The following is an 18021-nucleotide window of genomic DNA, read 5'->3' as shown; positions in this document are numbered from 1 at the left end:
GCAAGATCTCACAGAACCACGACAGCCACGCTTTCCCCTGAACCATGGCGTAACACGCAAGATCCCCCGTTTGCCCATAACGCAGCAGTCAGAGCCCCAGACCGTCTCGAAAAAAGTGAAAAACTGGGATTCAGAGGAAGCCTATAAAAAGGTAGCCAACGAAGGTAAAAGGGTTAGCATTTTTGAGATAAAAGAAAAAAACCACGAAAAAGCCATAAGACCTGTGGCAAGCGTTCCCCGAACCTTGATATCTGACTTGAGCGTCGGAGGGTTTGCGCCGGGAGAACAACCGGCGTACTATGACTTGTCTGTGTGTGCAGGGATATCTGGAGAAGAAGCATTACTAGGAGACCTCCTGGTCGTGGGGAAGTTGATCGAGCAGAGATCCTGGTCGTAGAACGAGGAGAACCGGAATCTCGCATCAACAGTTACATTAACACTATATTATGTTTTATCTGATAATAATATAAAATAAAAATAATTAAATAAACAAATATACTTTCTTAAATAGTTAATTTCCATGTACTGATCTAAATGAATGAGATTTTTTTCGTTTTGATGTGTTATATTTTGAAACTTTAAATGTATTTTCTAACTTTATTTAAACAATTAATTTATTTAAATCTTATTTAATTTTAAATTTGATCAGTAATAAAATTATTTTTTATTAAATTTTTTTATTTAGTTTGTTTGTGGATTTGACATAATTAAAAATTTTCAGTTCGCAAACCAATATGTAAAATGGTGGATTTAATATGGATTGTGTCAAATATACATCCGATCTGCAGATGTATGGATTGGATTTGTATTGAATTTCACCAATCCGTAGATTTGATTGGATTGAAAATTTATAATCTGCAAAATTATGGATTGTGTCAAACCACAGGGAGATTTGGTGGTGAGAGGGATAACGTACCTCTACGGGGAGAATTTCGTAGAGAAAGAGAGCGGTCCCCGGCAAGACAGACTTGTGACGCGGACGACGGGGTGGTGAATGCAGAGGAAACAGAGTTGAGGCAACACTTGCAAGATGTAGAGCAAGAGCGGGATCAAGTTGCAGCACGTGACCCTGGTCGTGCAGGGCAGCTGGAGGAGGAAGTGCGCAGACTAGCGCAGATAATTGACGACATGCAAGGGAGGAACAGAGCCCCTGGTTGGAGGATAATGCTGGACGGAGAATCGCCGCTCGCAGCGGAGATCATGAGGGCAGTTATTCCGAGAGATTTTCGCCTCCCCGACCTCAGATACTCGGGAAGAACCGATCCGCTGGTGCACATAGAGCGCTTCAACGACATAACTGGGGTACAAGGACTATCTCTTTCCCAAAGGTGCAGGGTGTTCCCACTATCCCTCGAGGGACGTGCACAAGAATGGTACAGGAAACTTCCTCGGGGCAGCATTAAAACCTTCGAGCAGATGTGCCAGGAATTCGCAGAGCAGTTCAGTGGGGCGATGTCACCGGAAGATGACATGATGGAGCTGAAAAACATGAAACAGGGGGAGCAAGAAACCCTTCGGGAATTCATCAAGAGGTTTCATCGGGCTGTCCTCGACTTGGGAGCCTTCAACCACCCTCAGGCGTTAAGGGGATTGAAAGAAGGGGTGAAGATATGATGGCTGTGGTACAATTTGAGAAGCCCAGCTATTCAAACGTATGCGGCAGCATACGAGCAGGCTAAAAGAGACATCGAGATTGAAGAGGAGAAGGCTGCACGGATCAAGACAGACCAGTTAGAAGGGTTGGGGAGGAAAGAGAAGAAAGCATTACCAGGGAATGGGCCGGTCAGGAGGAGGGACCACCAGGCCTCCGGTAGTGGAGCAGGAGGTGGGGTCACCGCTTACCAGCCTCCTCAGAGGCCACCACAGTATCAGCGCAGCAGGGCGCAACCTCCTCGTTCCCCAGCTAGGGAACCTTGGACAAGAAATGATCCGGCATCTGGTGGTCTTCATCAACATTCCCACGGTGGCAGGACGAGCAGACCAGAAATACTTCCACCGCCCCCAACTCAGAGCGGGGCAAACAGAGAAAGAGCAGTGCATCTGATCGACCAGAACCAGGACTATGGGCGGTACACTCCCTTGAAGATGTCTCTGGATGAGATATACGAGGCCATAAAGGATCGAGGGCTGCTGCACCTCCCTACACCAATAACAAAGCTGCCCAACATGAGGGATAGGGGACGTTATTGTAAGTTCCATGGCACCCACGGCCATACCACAACAGAGTGTAGAGATCTCAAGACCCAGGTCGAAGATTTGGTGAGAAATCGGTACCTGGACGAGTTTATGGATGGGACTTTTCCGATGGTGGCCACGACAGATGAAGGGGAGCAGAGTGATAGAATCTTGAGGCGCGAGCAGCCCGCAGTAAGGGTGATAGCTGGGGGCCCAACGTTGGCCGGAGATTCAAACAGATCGAGAAAAAATTATGCTAGGTACGCCATGACCAGTAAAGAGGTACTCCTCAACACCCCAGCAGCCAAACGAGCAAGGGTCAGACAAGTGCCAATCATGTGGACGGATGAGGATGAGGAAGGGATTCTATACCCCCACGAGGATGCCTTAGTCATCAGGGCTACGGTCGCTAGCAAGAAGTTTGACCGGATACTGGTTGATACAGGGAGCTCAGTTGATGTGTTATTTAAGTCAACCCTGGAAGAGATAGGAATAGCCGACCGAAAGTTGGAATACACCAACACCTCCTTGAAGGGGTTCGGAGGAGGGAAGCTGGTTCCTCTGGGCGTGGTCGAACTGCCCATCACAATTGGGAGCCCCCCGACAGAAAGAACAGTGATACTGGACTTTGTCGTAGTGGATGAGGAAGGTCCTTACCAGATGATCCTAGGTCGGCCATTTTTAAGGATGAGCAAGGCGGTGTTGTCCAACCATTATCTGGCTCTGAAGTACCGGGTGAATGGGGTAGTAGGAGTGGTACGAGGAGACCAGAGGATCGCGAGAAGCTGCTACTCCTCGGCAGCAAGGGAGGCAATGCAGATAACGTCCCTCGATACCCGAGTGGAAAACAAGACTGGCAGACAAGAACCTGTGGAGGATCTGGAAACAGTGAGCATGGGACCAGAGAACCCGGGAAAGACGATCAGAATCGGGTCGAGACTTAAGAGAGAGCAAAAGCAGGAGTTGGTGAAATGCTTACAGGCTCATGCTGATGTGTTTGCCTGGACACATGAAGACATGCCGGGGATTGACCCTGAGGTAGCGTGTCATAAGCTGGCAATAAAGAAAAGTGCTCGGGCAGTAAGGCAGAAGAGGAGGTGCTTCAACCAGGAGAGGTATGAGGCTGTAAATGACGAGGTGGAGAAGCTCTTGAGAGCAGGGTTCATTCGGGAAGTCAGTTACCCAGAATGGATATCAAATGTGGTGCTGGTAAAGAAGGCAAACGGCAAGTGGAGGATGTGTGTGGATTTCACAGACCTCAACAAGGCGTGCCCAAAAGACAGCTTCCCTTTACCAAGGATCGATCAGCTAGTAGATTCAACGGCTGGACATGGTCTGCTTAGCTTCATGGACGCATTCTCGGGATACAACCAGATCCCCATGTACGAGCAGGATGAGGAGAGCACGGCTTTCATCACCAACCAAGGTTTGTTCTGTTACAGGGTGATGCCATTCGGTCTCAAGAATACTGGGGCCACCTATCAAAGGCTGGTGAAAAAAGTCTTTAAGCCGTTGATCGGGAAAACCATGGAGGTGTACGTGGATGACATGATTACCAAGTCCAAAATCCCGAAGGAACACGTCAGACACCTCGAGGAGACATTCGAGCTTTTGAGGAAGTATAAGATGAAGCTCAACCCGGAGAAGTGTGCTTTTGGGGTCGAGTCAGGGAAATTCCTGGGATTCATGGTGAGCCATAGGGGGATTGAAGCAAATCCCGAGAAAATCCAGGCGATTGTGCAAATGACGTCTCCTCGTAACCTGAAGGAGATGCAGAGCCTCACGGGGAGGTTGGCGGCGTTGAGCAGATTCATATCCAAGGCTACAGATAAGTGTCAGCCATTCTTTCAAGTGATAAGGAGGGGAAAGAAAACAGAATGGACCCCCGAATGCGAGGAAGCCTTCCGAAACTTGAAGCAATACTTACAGCAAGCTCCGCTGCTGTCCACGCCGAGGGATGGGGACAAGTTGTATCTGTATTTGGCGGTATCGGATCGGGCCGCCAGTTCTGTTCTGGTGAGAGAGGAAGAAGGAGTTCAGTATCCGATATACTACACCAGCAAGGCCCTGCTCGACGCTGAGGCCAGATACCCACCGTTGGAGAAATGGGCACTTGCCCTTGTGGTTGCTGCTCGGAAGTTGAGGCCATATTTCCAAGCCTTCCCGGTCTCGGTAATAACAAACTAGCCATTGCGTCAAACTCTGCACAAGCCAGATGCCTCTGGTCGGCTCGTCAAGTGGGCTGTGGAGCTGAGCGAGTTCGACATAGACTATAAACCCCGCGCGGCGATAAAGGCCCAGGCAATGGCCGATTTCGTAGCTGAATTCACAGAGCCCGAAGTACGCTTAGATCAACAAGATGCAGCTGTAGGCAATGACGAAACTCAAATATGGCAGATGTCTGTGGATGGGTCATCAGGGGAGCGGGGTTCAGGAGCAGGGATTGTCCTGGAAGGCCCAGAGGGGGAGGAGATCTCTTATGCTGTAAAGTTGGAATTTGCAGCCACAAATAACCAGGCAGAGTATGAAGCCTTGATAGCAGGTCTGGAATTGGCTAAGGCCGTGAAAGCAGACAGAGTTAAGATCAGAACCGATTCCCAGCTGGTTGCGAATCATGTCAGTGAAAGATTCCAACCAAGAGAGGAGAAGATGGAACAGTACCTGAAAATAGTCAGGCAGATGATGGGGAAGTTCGAGGCAGTGGAGGTGATACAAATCCCCAGGGAGCAGAATAGTCGAGCAGACATTTTGGCGAGGATGGCAGTAGTAGCCGACCCAAAAATGCCAAAGTCGGTCCCTCTGGAGGTGAAGTCCAGCCCGAGTATCGAACAGAATTTGGGGGTGTTACGGATAGAACAAAAATGCTCGTGGAGGGACCCGATAGTTTCATACCTTAGAGACGGGGTATTACCACCAGATAAGCTGCGAGCTCGGAAGATTAGAGCCCAGGCCTCGAGATACACGATGATCGATGGGGTACTGTATCGGCGAGGATATACACTACCATTCCTTCGGTGTTTGGATGAGGACGACGCGGATTACGTGTTGAGAGAAGTACATGAAGGAATTTGCGGAAACCATTCTGGCGGGAGGTCCCTGGCCCACAAGGTTCTAAGGCAGGGATATTTCTGGCCGACAATGCACCAGGATGCGCAAAAGAAGACCAGGGGTTGTGCAAGCTGCCAGAGTTTTGCAAATTTCTCCAACCAACCACCAGAGAAGCTCACCTCCATGGCCTCCCCTTGGCCATTTGCTCAATGGGGAATTGATCTGATCGGCCCATTGCCAAAAGGACGAGGAGCAGCAACACATGCAATAGTTGCTATAGATTACTTCACGAAGTGGATAGAGGTGGAAGCCCTTAGCAGGATCACAGAGAAGAAAACAACAGACTTCGTGTGGAGAAACCTGGTCTGTCGATACGGGATCCCTTATGCCTTGGTAACGGATAATGGTAGGCAGTTCGATAATCACAGCTTCAGGGATTTCTGCCAGAACCTCGGGATAGAGCTGAAGTATTGCTCGCCTGCTCACCCTCAATCGAATGGACAAGTAGAAGCAGCCAACAAGACCATCAAGAGGCTTCTGAAAACCAGGCTCGGAGCAAAAAAGGGTGCTTGGGTTGACGAGCTGTCAGGTGTGCTATGGGCATACAGAACAACCCACAAAACCGCAACTGGGGAGACACCGTTCGCTTTGGCTTTCGGACATGAAGCGGTCGTGCCGGCTGAGATAGGAACGACCACACACCGGACAGGTCATTTCAATGAGCAGGAGAACGACGAGCAGATATGTTTGAATCTTGATCTGCTAACGGAAAGGAGGGAGCAAGCAGCCGAGCGATCAGTCACTTACCAACAAAGGGTTGCTCGGTATTATAACCAGAAGGTGAACATACGGCAATTCAGGGTCGGAGACTGGGTATTGAGAAGAGTAAATCAGAGCACCAAAGATTCGACTCAAGGAGTGCTGGGACCGAATTGGGAAGGGCCATATAGAGTCAAGCAGATAGCGGGACCCGGAGCTTACAAGCTGGTCCGCGCGGACGGCCACGAGGTGAAACGCCCATGGAACGCAGCACACCTCCGGAAGTACTTCCAGTAAGACTTGTTCACATTTGAAAGCTATTTTCGCTCATATTCATTATCGTTTATCTTTCACGCTTTATGTCCGAACAATTTCATGTAAGTCAAATCCTGCCATTAATGGAACGTCGCGGAATTTCATTCGCTCGAAACCGAGAAAAATTCCAAGGCATGCAAAGGCTCGCCAAGTCTCAAAGCCTGTCTTATGGCGAGACAGAAGCCAAGCATGCCAGGATCCGCTCGACCACGAGAAGGCGAGCAGACTCCAAAACATTCGAAGAAATTCCCAAGGCATGCAAAGGCTCGCCAAGTCTCAAAGCCTGTCTTATGGCGAGACAGAAGCCAAGCATGCCAGGATCTGCTCGACCACGAGAAGGCGAGCAGACTCCAAAACATTCGAAGAAATCCCCAAGGCATGCAAAGGCTCGCCAAGTCTCAAAGCCTGTCTTATGGCGAGACCGAAGCCAAGCGTGCCAGGATCTGCTCGACCGCGCGAAGGCAAACCGAATCCCAGGCATTGAAAAATCTTAAAAGGCATGTGGCAAAACCATGAGCCAAGCCGGAACCTGCTCGTCCAGACAAAGACAAGCAGATTCTCAAACGAAAATTAACTCATAATTACAACACAAGAAAGTAATCAAAAAACATTTTTATTAATTGGTTAATGATTAACAGAGGGGATAATCTTCATGAACATTGTCCATTACAACAAAAGAAATATATCAAAAAGACGGCGGATCAGTGAGCCGAGCAGCATCGGTTGGCTGGACCTCCTCAGGTGCGGGGGGGGTATCGCCAGTTGCGTCCGGGGGGGTGCTCGCCTCGCCAACTTCAGCAGGGACTGCACGAGGAGGAGAGTTTTCCTCCTCAATCACGATCGGCTCTACCCCCTCGGCATCTTCCTTGGCCGCCTCCTCATCCATATGCCGAGCAACACCAGCTGCAAGGTCATCCATCTTCAGGTCAGGGTGTTGCTTCCCGAGGACGGCCATGATGCAACGATAGGAATGCCGAAGTCCCTGGTCATACTGGTTGTCGGCCTCCCTCTCCAAGTTCTCGACCTGAGCTCGGTGGGAGTCACGGAGAGACTCGAGCTGAGCCTCATACATAGCCTTCTGCCTTTGCAGATCCTCCTTGACCTTGGTAAACTCCTCCTCGAGGGTAATGGCTTTTGCTTGAGCAAGTGATTCTTGCTCTATCAGCTTCAGATTCTCGAGATTCAGCTCCCCTGCTTTCTTCTCGGCAACGTCAGCTCTGTTCGTCGCCGATTGGATATCCTCCTTCATCTTCCGGTCGTAGCGGCCAACCTTAGCCTTGTAATAGGTGGTCATGCAGCTGAGGTGGAAAGCGCTATGCTGCATGGCCCCCACCAGCTCACCCAAGGTGCGGCCGTCAAAGGCCTCCAGGTCCTTCTTGCTCACGGATTTAGTTAACTCATTGAGGTAAGGGACCAGATGTTCTGCTCGGCTGTCAGGTAAGCGAGATCGAGGCCCGACAGGAGGAGAAGAGGTAGCAGGATCTGTGGCTACTCCACTAGCTTCCCCGACTTTTACAGGAGCTGGAGGTAAAATCTTCAAGGGTGGGGCCTGCTGCACGATGTTGGCCCGCTTTGCGGTAGGGGCATCCTTACTCTCGTCCCTCTTCGTGGTTGGAGGTCGAGAACGTTTTCGGGTCAGAGCCCCAATCATAGCGTCCTCCATCCTATGGCCAGGAAGTATCAAGCGAGACTCGAGCAAGTTGTATGTGGATAACAGTTCCCGGCTCGAGCAGGAATTGACTAGCACAGCCTCAACCCGTTTGAGCTGGCCGGGTCGGAGTGGGAAATGAACGCCCCAAGAAACTACAACATAAACAGACACTTGGTTAGAAACAAGCCAATAAAACAAGAACAATTATGGATACAAGACATCTGGAGCGAGCAGGCAAACTAGGACCGTGAAACGGGGTGGGACCCGATAATCCTTCCCGTCCATTTGTGCGACCTGACCCCAAGGACCCCCAGCAAAAAAGAACTTTCTCTTCCAATTCCCACCACCACCAGTAGGGAGGTCGGTTATAGGTTTCCTGCTCTTGGTGCTAGATTGGAAGTAGTACCAGCCGGCATCTTTGGGGCTGCTCTTTAGTTGATACAGGTGCTTCACCTCATCAACCGTGGGCTCGCTTTGGCAACATCTGTCCCACAATATGAACAGACCAGAGAGCACTCTCCACCCATTGGGATTCAGCTGACCAGGAGCTAGATTTAGCCCGTTAAGTATCCGGGCAAAGTAAGGTTGCAAGGGACACCTCAGCCCGTACTTAAAGCTGTCCAGATACAGGGTAACATATCCCCTAGGAGGCCGGCTGGGAGCATCCTTCTTTCCCGGGACCTTGAGAGGTATCTCGCCAGGAATGCTATACCTCAGCCGGAGGTCCTCGAGCTCATCAAACGTGGTCGTGCACGTCATGTAATCAATAGCATAATCCCGCGATAGGGCTCTGCCTCCTATTGTACTCCTCCCTTCTGGTCGCGGTGCTCCCGATGGGGACGCCTCACCAGAATCATCTCCTCGACCCTCACTCAAAGTATCCTCGAAGTCAGAAGATCCATCCTCACCATTACTCCCGCTCGTAGAGGTCGTTTGGGGAGACATGCTCCTAGCACTAGTCCTGACACTAGACCTAATAGGCTCTAAGGGGACCTCGGGGTCAAAGGCGGGATCGGTGAGCAGACTAGGCAGGAAGTCCAACTCGTCGTCATCAACCTCAAGGACCTTCTCTTTGCCTTTCGACATTCCCTAAACTCTAACCACAACACCACCAACTACTACCCAAACGAAAGAAAAAAGAAGTTATCTACAAACTATTCGAGACCGAAGAGAGAGAAGTAATACCTGAAGTACTGCTTCAATCGGAGAAAGGCAAGGATGGGGGCTTCGTGCCGGAACTTCTTTGCCGGAGAAACAGAGACGTAGACGGAGACGGAGTGAATGGTGAATATGCCGTTCGAGAGGATTTGGCTTTCCAAATGAGGACGGACTCTTGGGTTGCCAGCATATAACTGCGCCGAATCCCGAGGGCCTCATAACCGTCGGTTTGAAATTCAAATGGAGGGGGAGATTTCTGCCACGTCACCTCGTCCGCAATTAAATGCGACATGACTCTTGGCAGCCTTTTCCAATCCCACGCGAGCGAGTGCTGTCGAGTTTCCACTGCTGGTCCACTACGTTACCCAACACCAGAAACTGGGGGACCGGTGTTTGGGAGAGATACTGTTTGGGATAAATATGTCGACGAGACCAGGAATGACGAGCAGGTATCTGATGGCAGAGTTCTGCGAACCGGTGTGTTCCGTAAAAGCCTGGTACGCGGAGGAACAGGAGCAGAAATATCCTGCTCGTCCGCGAGGTTGTCATCCGCGAGGTTAATTCCCTATAAGAGGTATACGGCCATTCCGGCTAGAGGTCGATAGGCGAGGAGACCCGGTCGACGGCAGTTGGCAAGACATGCTCTCCAGCCCGAGAATCTAGGCACGACAGCCACGCTTTCCCCTGAATCGTGGCGTAACACGCAAGGTCTCACAGAACCACGACAGCCACGCTTTCCCCTGAACCGTGGCGTAACACGCAAGGTCTCATAGAACCACGACAGCCACGCTTTCCCCTGAACCGTGGCGTAACACGCAAGGTCTCACAGAACCACGACAGCCACGCTTTCCCCTGAACCGTGGCGTAACACGCAAGGTCTCACAGAACCACGACAGCCACGCTTTCCCCTGAACCGTGGCGTAACACGCAAGGTCTCACAGAACCACGACAGTCACGCTTTCCCCTGAACCATGGCGTAACACGCAAGATCCCCCGTTTGCCCATAACGCAGCAGTCAGAGCCCCAGACCGTCTCGAAAAAAGCGAAAAACTGGGATTCAGAGGAAGCCTATAAAAAGGTAGCCAACGAAGGTAAAAGGGTTAGCATTTTTGAGATAAAAGAAAAAAACCACGAAAAAGCCATAAGACCTGTGGCAAGCGTTCCCCGAACCTTGATATCTGACTTGAGCGTCGGAGGGTTTGCGCCGGGAGAACAACCGGCGTACTATGACTTGTCTGTGTGTGCAGGGATATCTGGAGAAGAAGCATTACTAGGAGACCTCCTGGTCGTGGGGAAGTTGATCGAGCAGAGATCCTGGTCGTAGAACGAGGAGAACCGGAATCTCGCATCAACAGTTACATTAACACTATATTATGTTTTATCTGATAATAATATAAAATAAAAATAATTAAATAAACAAATATACTTTCTTAAATAGTTAATTTCCATGTACTGATCTAAATGAATGAGATTTTTTCGTTTTGATGTGTTATATTTTGAAACTTTAAATGTATTTTCTAACTTTATTTAAACAATTAATTTATTTAAATCTTATTTAATTTTAAATTTGATCAGTAATAAAATTATTTTTTATTAAATTTTTTTATTTAGTTTGTTTGTGGATTTGACATAATTAAAAATTTTCAGTTCGCAAACCAATATGTAAAATGGTGGATTTAATATGGATTGTGTCAAATATACATCCGATCTGCAGATGTATGGATTGGATTTGTATTGAATTTCACCAATCCGTAGATTTGATTGGATTGAAAATTTATAATCCGCAAAATTATGGATCAGATATGGATTGACGTCCAATTCGTAAAATCCGATCCGCGAACACCCCTACTTTGTGCTGCGATTTTTTAGATTCAATTTCAGTAGCTTCGAATTATGACTAGACTTTGATTCTATTTGGACTTTCGTAGATTTCAGTTTTAAAAGTATACATATGATTTTGAAATTTTAACCAGTTAATTTTTTTTAAAAAAATGTTTAACCAGTTGTAAACCGATTAATGAATTTTTAAAATTTTTTTTATTATATTATAATTATTATGTGCCGTTGATCTAATCCAACGGTGCACAATAACTACGACATTGATACCACGACATTATAGAATTTTCCATTTGGTAAGTCTTATAATACTTTCATATTATATGAATTTAATAGCAAAATCATTAATACTTAAGGGTCATTCTATAATGCCGTAACTAAATTTACAGCATTGATGCCACAATGGATGTGGTCCGTTAGATTTAAATAAAATTTTTTTACCATTAATTCTAAATAAATAAGTAACTTATTACCTAAGTAGCAGGTAATTACTATTTTTTATTCAAGTTCTAAATTGCATTTACTAATCTTATGTGTGATTGACAAGTTTTATGCAACATTTATAAATTAATGTTGATTTACAAGTTTTATTCAATAGTTACAAGTTTTTGTTTTATTTACAAGTTCTTCCAATTTACAACTCAAATATTAATTTATCCATTTTTCCATCAATTTACTAGTTTTATGTGTGGTTTACAAATTTTTTATATCATTTCACAGTTAAGGTCAATTTACAAGTTTTATGTCATTTTTCTAAATTTTTGTCTTGTTTACACTTTTTTCTTCTATTTCACAACTCCGTTGTTAATTTACCTCTTTTTCTATTAATTTACTAGTTTTATGTGTGATTTACATATTTTTTGTTTCATTTCATACTTAATGTCAATTTATAAGTTCTATGTCATTTTTTCTAAGTTTTTGTTTTGTCTACAAGTTTTTCTTACAATTTACAACTCCAACATTAATTTACTAGTTTTATGTGTGATTTACACATTTTTTTTTCATTTCACACTTAACGTCAATTTACAAGTTTTATGTCATTCTTCTAAATTTTTATTTTGTTTACAAGTTTTTCTTGTAATTTACAATTCCGACATTAATTTACCCATTTTCCCATCAATTTACTAGTTTTATGCGTGATTTATACATTTTTTATTTCATTTCACACTTAATGTCAATTTACAAGTTCTATGTCATTTTTCTAAGTTTTTGTTTTGTTTATAAGTTCTTCTTGCCATTTACAACTCCAACATTAATTTACCAAATTTTCCATCAATTGACTAGTTTTATATGTGATTTACAATTTTTTTATTTCATTTCATACTTGATGTCAATTCACAAGTTCTATGTCATTTTTCTAAATTTTTGTTTTGTTTACAAGTCCTTGCAATTTACAATTCCAACATTAGTTTATCCATTTTCCCATTAATTTACTAGTTTTATGTGTGGTTTACACATTGTTTGTTTCATTTGACACTTAATGTCAATTTACAAGTTCTATGTCATTTTTCTAAGCTTTTGTTTTGTTTACAAGTCCTTTTTGTAATTTACAGCTCCAACATTAATTTACCTATTTTCCCATCAATTTACTAGTTTTATGTGTGGTTTACAAATTTTTTGTTTCATTTCACACTTAATGTCAATTTACAAGTTTTTTTATTTTTCTAAGCTTTTATTTTGTTTACAAGTTCTTGCAATTTACAACTTCAACATTAGTTTATCAAATTTTCCATTAATTTACTAGTTTTATGTGTGGTTTACACATTTTTTGTTTCACTTGACACTTAATGTCAATTTAAAAGTTCTATGTCATTTTTCTAAGTTTTTGTTTTATTTACAAATCCTTCTTGCAATTTACAGCTCCAACTTTAATTTACCTCTTTTTCCATCAATTTACTAGTTTTATGCGTGATTTATGAATTTTTTGTTTCATTTCACACTTAATGTCAATTTACAAGTTTTGTTATTTTTCTAAGTTTTTGTTTTGTTTACAAGTTTTTCTTACAATTTACAACTCCAACATTAATTTACCCATTTTTTCATAAATTTACTGATTTTATGTGTGGTATACAAATTTTTATTTCATTTCACACTTAATGTCATTTTACAAGTTCTATGTTATTTTTCCAAGTTTTTGTTTTATTTACACTTTTTGCTTCTAATTTACAACTCCATCATTCATTTATCGCTTTTTCCATCAAATTACTAGTTTTATGTATGATTTACTCATTTTTTGTTTCATTTCACACTTAATGTCAATTCACAAGTTTTATGTCATTTTTTTAAGTTTTTGTTTTGTTTACAAGTTTTTCTTGCAATTTACAACTCTAACATTAATTTACCGCCTTTTTCCATCAATTTACTAGTTTTATGTGTGGTTTACAAATTTTTTATTTCATTTCACATTTAATGTCAATTGACAAGTTCTATATCATTTTTCTAAGTTTTTGTTTTGATTACAATTTTTTTCTTGTAATTTACAACTCTGACATTAATTTACCCAATTTTTCATCAATTTACTAGTTTTATACGTGGTTGACATAATTTTTGTTATATCTCGCACTTAATGTTAATTTACAAGTTTTATGTCATTTTTCTAAGTTTTTGTTTTGTTTACAATTTCTTCTTCCAATTACAAATCCATAATTGATTTGCTCTCTTTTCCATTAATTTACTAATTTTGTGTGTGGTTTATAAATTTTTGTTTCATCTCACACTTAATGGTAATTTACAAGATTTCTTTCATTTTTCTAAGTTTCTATTTTGTTTATAATTCCAAAGAACAGTTTACTACTCCAACACTAATTTACCCTTTTTCCTTTAATTTACTAGTTCTATGTTTGAATTACAATACTTATATGTTATTTGCCACTTAATGTTGATTTGCAAGTTTTATGAGATATTTACAAGTTTTTATTTTATTTACAATTCTGAAGACTAATTTACAACTTCAACATTAGTTTACCCTATTTTCCGTCAATTTACTAGTTTTATGTACGATTTACACATGTTTTATTTTATTTTATACTTAATATCAATTTACAAGTTTTATGTTTTTTTTCTAAATTTTTGTTTTTATTACAATTTTTTCTTGTAATTTACAACTCTGACATTAATTTATCCAATTTTTCATCAATTTACTACTTTTATGTGTGGTTTACACAATTTTTGTTTTATTTTAGACTTAATGTCAATTTACAAGTTTTATGTCATTTTTCTAAGTTTATGTTTTACAATTTCTTCTTGTAATTTACAACTTCAACATTAATTTACTATATTTTCCATTAATTTACTAGTTTTATGTATGGTTTACACATTGTTTATTTTATTTCACACTTAATGTCAATTTACAAGTTTTATGTCATTTTTCTAAGTTTTTGTTTTGTTTACAATTTCTTCTTCCAATTTACAAATCCATCATTGATTTGCTCTCTTTTCCATCAATTTACTAATTTTGTGTGTGGTTTATAAATTTTTGTTTTCATCTCACACTTAAGAGTGGAAACCATAATTATGCAAAAGACTAATAGCATCACACACATTTGATATACACTATATTCTATAATTCTACTTCCGAATACGTGACACTTTATCTATATTTTTATATGCGAATCAGTTTATTGATATGATAGCACTCAGCTTCGAGTAGACCTATTGTTTGGGAGCTATTTAATTTTCTGCCCAAATATAATCTGCTAATCAGCGATTGATATAATCAAATCAACCAATTTCATTAATGCATCTAATAAAAAAAATTTCAATCCAAGTAACATTTCAATCCAAAATTAAATCCCCCAAGCAAGAATTAGGAACACCTTTCCTGAAAAATTAAGCTATTATTTGCTTCCAGAACAGTTACTAACAATAACCGTTTACAACATTAATTATAACGAGTCTCTGCCAAGCCCAACTTTGATTTTTATTTTTTCTTGACTCAAAAACAGTGACAACTCACAAAGTATGTAATGTATTCTAGCAGATTTGTATTTTGTATGGAGAATTAATTTTTGAGTCAGGAAAAAAAATAAAAATCAATATAAACTAACAATTCAGCTATAGTTCTGAATGAAAATCGAACCAATAACATTTGTACTAAAGTATTGGTCAAAGTTAGGCTTGGCATGAACTAAGAATTCAGCTAGCAAACTCTAAAAATATCACAACCTTTGCTGTCATCTTTACTACTCTTCTAAAATTTTTCTGGAACTTCACCTAATTCCCAGTCACCACAATCAAATTTGTGACAACAACACACTTCAGTTTCAGAATTGTGGTCCCTAAATTTGCTTGATGCAGCAAATTAAATGATCAGACCAAGACGCTTGATTCCCCAAAAGTTAATGTCTTCAAAGTGTCGAAACTTGAAAGGAAAACACAACCCTTCAGTCGAAACTAGGAGCTAGATTGACTAAGATAGCCATTTCATACACATGAAAGATATTGCAAGGGCTAATTTGCTTTTCTAATAATCTCTTTCTTAATGATGGCGTTTTGAGTTGTGTGGGAATAAAGTGGGCGCAATGATGGGGACAGAGAGAATAACGGCAAGAGGACATAATTATTGATGTTGGCTCAACTCTGCTGGCGCTGAAAGTTGAAAGTTGAAAGAACCAAGAGAGAGATGATAAAATAGAAAATTCATTATATGGTGCACAAAAGGAATACTGTATCAGTTGATATAAAATTGAATGAGAGATCTGGAACTCAATTCCTTAGCAAATTCAAGCAAAGAAAACTAAATTTCGTAGCATAACATGAAACCTTCGACTCTTCAAAGTTGGAAGCCAAGGATTAAACTTACCTTGCACGGGCGACGACAGCCAATCCAAGATGGAGGCACCGATGACAGAGACGCAGCAATTCCAACGAGGCAGAAAATCAACTCAACAATGGCTGCAATCTGCAGACGTATCGCCGGCGCACCCAAACAGAAGTTAACGCGGCGGTGGCTGTGACTTTCTCTTTTGCTGTTCGTTAATTAGGGATTGAATTTTCCCTTTATATTTTGTTATTCTTTTAAAAGGTAAATATTTTTTTTTTGTTTAAATTTATACCGGTAGAAAATTTACTTTTAAAACAGTATTTAACCAGCATATATCCGGTTAAATATGATTTAATTAAATTTTTTAATTACATTATAATTATTGTGAATCATTGATTAAATTTAACGATTCCCAATAATCACGGTATTGATGCCGTAATTTTAATCACGGCATCATAGAATTTTGCTGTAAGTCTACAGCAAATGAGAAATATTTAATCATCAACTATATTTAAAAAATATATGTGTGCTAATAATTAAAGAATGACTTGGATATATATTTTTAAAATAGTTCTATTTTAATTAAATTTTTGCGCAAAAACTTAAATTAAATTAAATTATTTTTAAAATAGATCTATTTTCATTAAATTTTTTACACAAAAATTAAATTACTGATTTCACACAATTTAGTGATGGATGATTTAATGCTTTAACTTTTAACCTAAATCATTAGATTGAGATTAATGGCTTTTTTATGTCAATTTTTTTTTTTGAGGTAAGGTCAAAATTTTAAATTGAAATAGCCCAAACCGTATTTTTATAATGAAAGTAAAAATAATCGAAGAACTTTTTTTTCATTCATTCCTATATCAATATTGTTCAATATAAATTTCTTTGAGAATGGGGTTATTTGTACTTTAAAAATATTTTGAAATTCACTATAAACAGTGAAATTTTACTTTGGACATTCTTTCAAATGCCAAATTAGTTCTTCAATAAACTCATTCCAATAATGGTGCATTTACTTCCCGAATGGAGAATTGGAATCAATAATTAGAATTATTAACAATGTTTACTTCGCAAAATAAATTAGAATCTGAATCGTTGGGCTCACCCCAATTTGGAAATGGAGAATGGGAGATTGCTCCCAGGGGTGGTGGGAATGACTCTCCAATTCCTTGGAATGACCATTCCCCACCCTCCCCCCCCTCCCCCCCCCCCCAAACCCATTTTATCCTCGGTTATAATTAACTAATATATTGTTGTTGTTGTTGTTATTATAATTAATTGATATATTAACATATTATTAACAATAATTAATAATAATAATAATTTTTGAATAAATAATCACTGTAATTAAAATATAAAATAATAATTATGACAGTAGTTCATCAAATACTTTTTAGTAATTTATTATAATCTAACTCACTCATATTCTGATTTCGATACTAAGACAAAGTAAACATGTTAATGGCAATCCAATTCATTTTCTATTCCAATTTCTACAGTTTAAGTAAACAATTTATTCTGATTTTCATTTCCTATTCTTATTCCAGCCCATTCTAATTCTAGTCTAGTCAACACACTATAATTACTTTATTTCTTTTTACACCTACAAAATAATTCAATAAACCTATAAGATTTTGCTCCTTTTATTTTTCATTATTGGATACTTTCTCATTAATTCTTGTTTTATCTTTGGATTGTAGGTGACTATAATGTTAGAATTATTTTTGTTTATCATATACATGAATGAGAGAAGATCAATAAAAAAAATGAAATTCAAAATGGTGCAATTTATTGCTTTTTGTGATTTGTTTAGGGACTTTAAGCCAAATCTTTTTCTCTTTCCCTCTCTCTTTTTTTCTTCTTCCTTTTTTTTTAAGTAACAACATGCTTTTTTTTTTCTGTTCACTTCTAATAATTTATGACATTCATTTAAATGTTTGTACTTAGTTGTGCTATTTATTGGTGTTACATCATATACAAATTTTATAATTACAACTTATACATTTGACTTGTTTTAGGTAATCTATTAGATATCATATCCTACATACTTAATAGTAAGATATTTCCAAAAAAATTATGCTAAAAAAATTAACAACATCGCAAATTTAAAATCCTATTCAAGTGAAATTATTTCAAATAATAAGGATGGTTATAGTTATTTTACAAAAATAATCCACCCCCTGAAAGGTTAAGAAACCATTTAGAATAATTATTAAGTAATTTATCTTTTTCTATAATATAAATATTGTATATTGTTGATTAAATCTAGTTGTTACATTTTTACATTATTGATACTGTAAAAAAGTTA

The 18021-nt window shown here is 40.4% G+C and overlaps 1 protein-coding gene across 1 annotated transcript; it reads right to left on the bottom strand.

Moving 5' to 3' along the window:
* Positions 1 to 6982: 6982 nt before the first annotated feature.
* On the bottom strand, positions 6983 to 9034 carry LOC112497637 (uncharacterized). The gene is made up of 3 exons (XM_052441200.1): positions 8455 to 9034; positions 7322 to 8100; positions 6983 to 7216 (listed from the first exon to the last, which is right to left on the bottom strand). Exons 1-3 carry the CDS (start codon positions 9032 to 9034, stop codon positions 6983 to 6985), a joined length of 1593 nt encoding a protein of 530 aa, XP_052297160.1.
* Between the last annotated feature and the right edge of the window lie 8987 nt (positions 9035 to 18021).

Source organism: Citrus sinensis, chromosome 5 (assembly GCF_022201045.2).
Source record: "Citrus sinensis cultivar Valencia sweet orange chromosome 5, DVS_A1.0, whole genome shotgun sequence".
Classification (NCBI taxonomy): domain Eukaryota; kingdom Viridiplantae; phylum Streptophyta; class Magnoliopsida; order Sapindales; family Rutaceae; genus Citrus; species Citrus sinensis.
This window is presented reverse-complemented; position numbering and strand designations above follow the sequence as displayed.

What these genes read in the sequence shown, in the direction of transcription:
- LOC112497637 (XM_052441200.1), bottom strand. Translation starts at nt 9,034, where the DNA reads ATGTCGAAAGGCAAAGAGAAGGTCCTTGAGGTTGATGACGACGAGTTG. An exon ending in TGGGTGGAGAGTGCTCTCTG is followed by an intron (nt 8,101 to 8,454) that starts GTCTGTTCATAT and finishes TTTATGTTGTAG; the next exon opens with TTTCTTGGGGCGTTCATTTC. An exon ending in GTGACTCCCACCGAGCTCAG is followed by an intron (nt 7,217 to 7,321) that starts GTCGAGAACTTG and finishes CCTGACCTGAAG; the next exon opens with ATGGATGACCTTGCAGCTGG.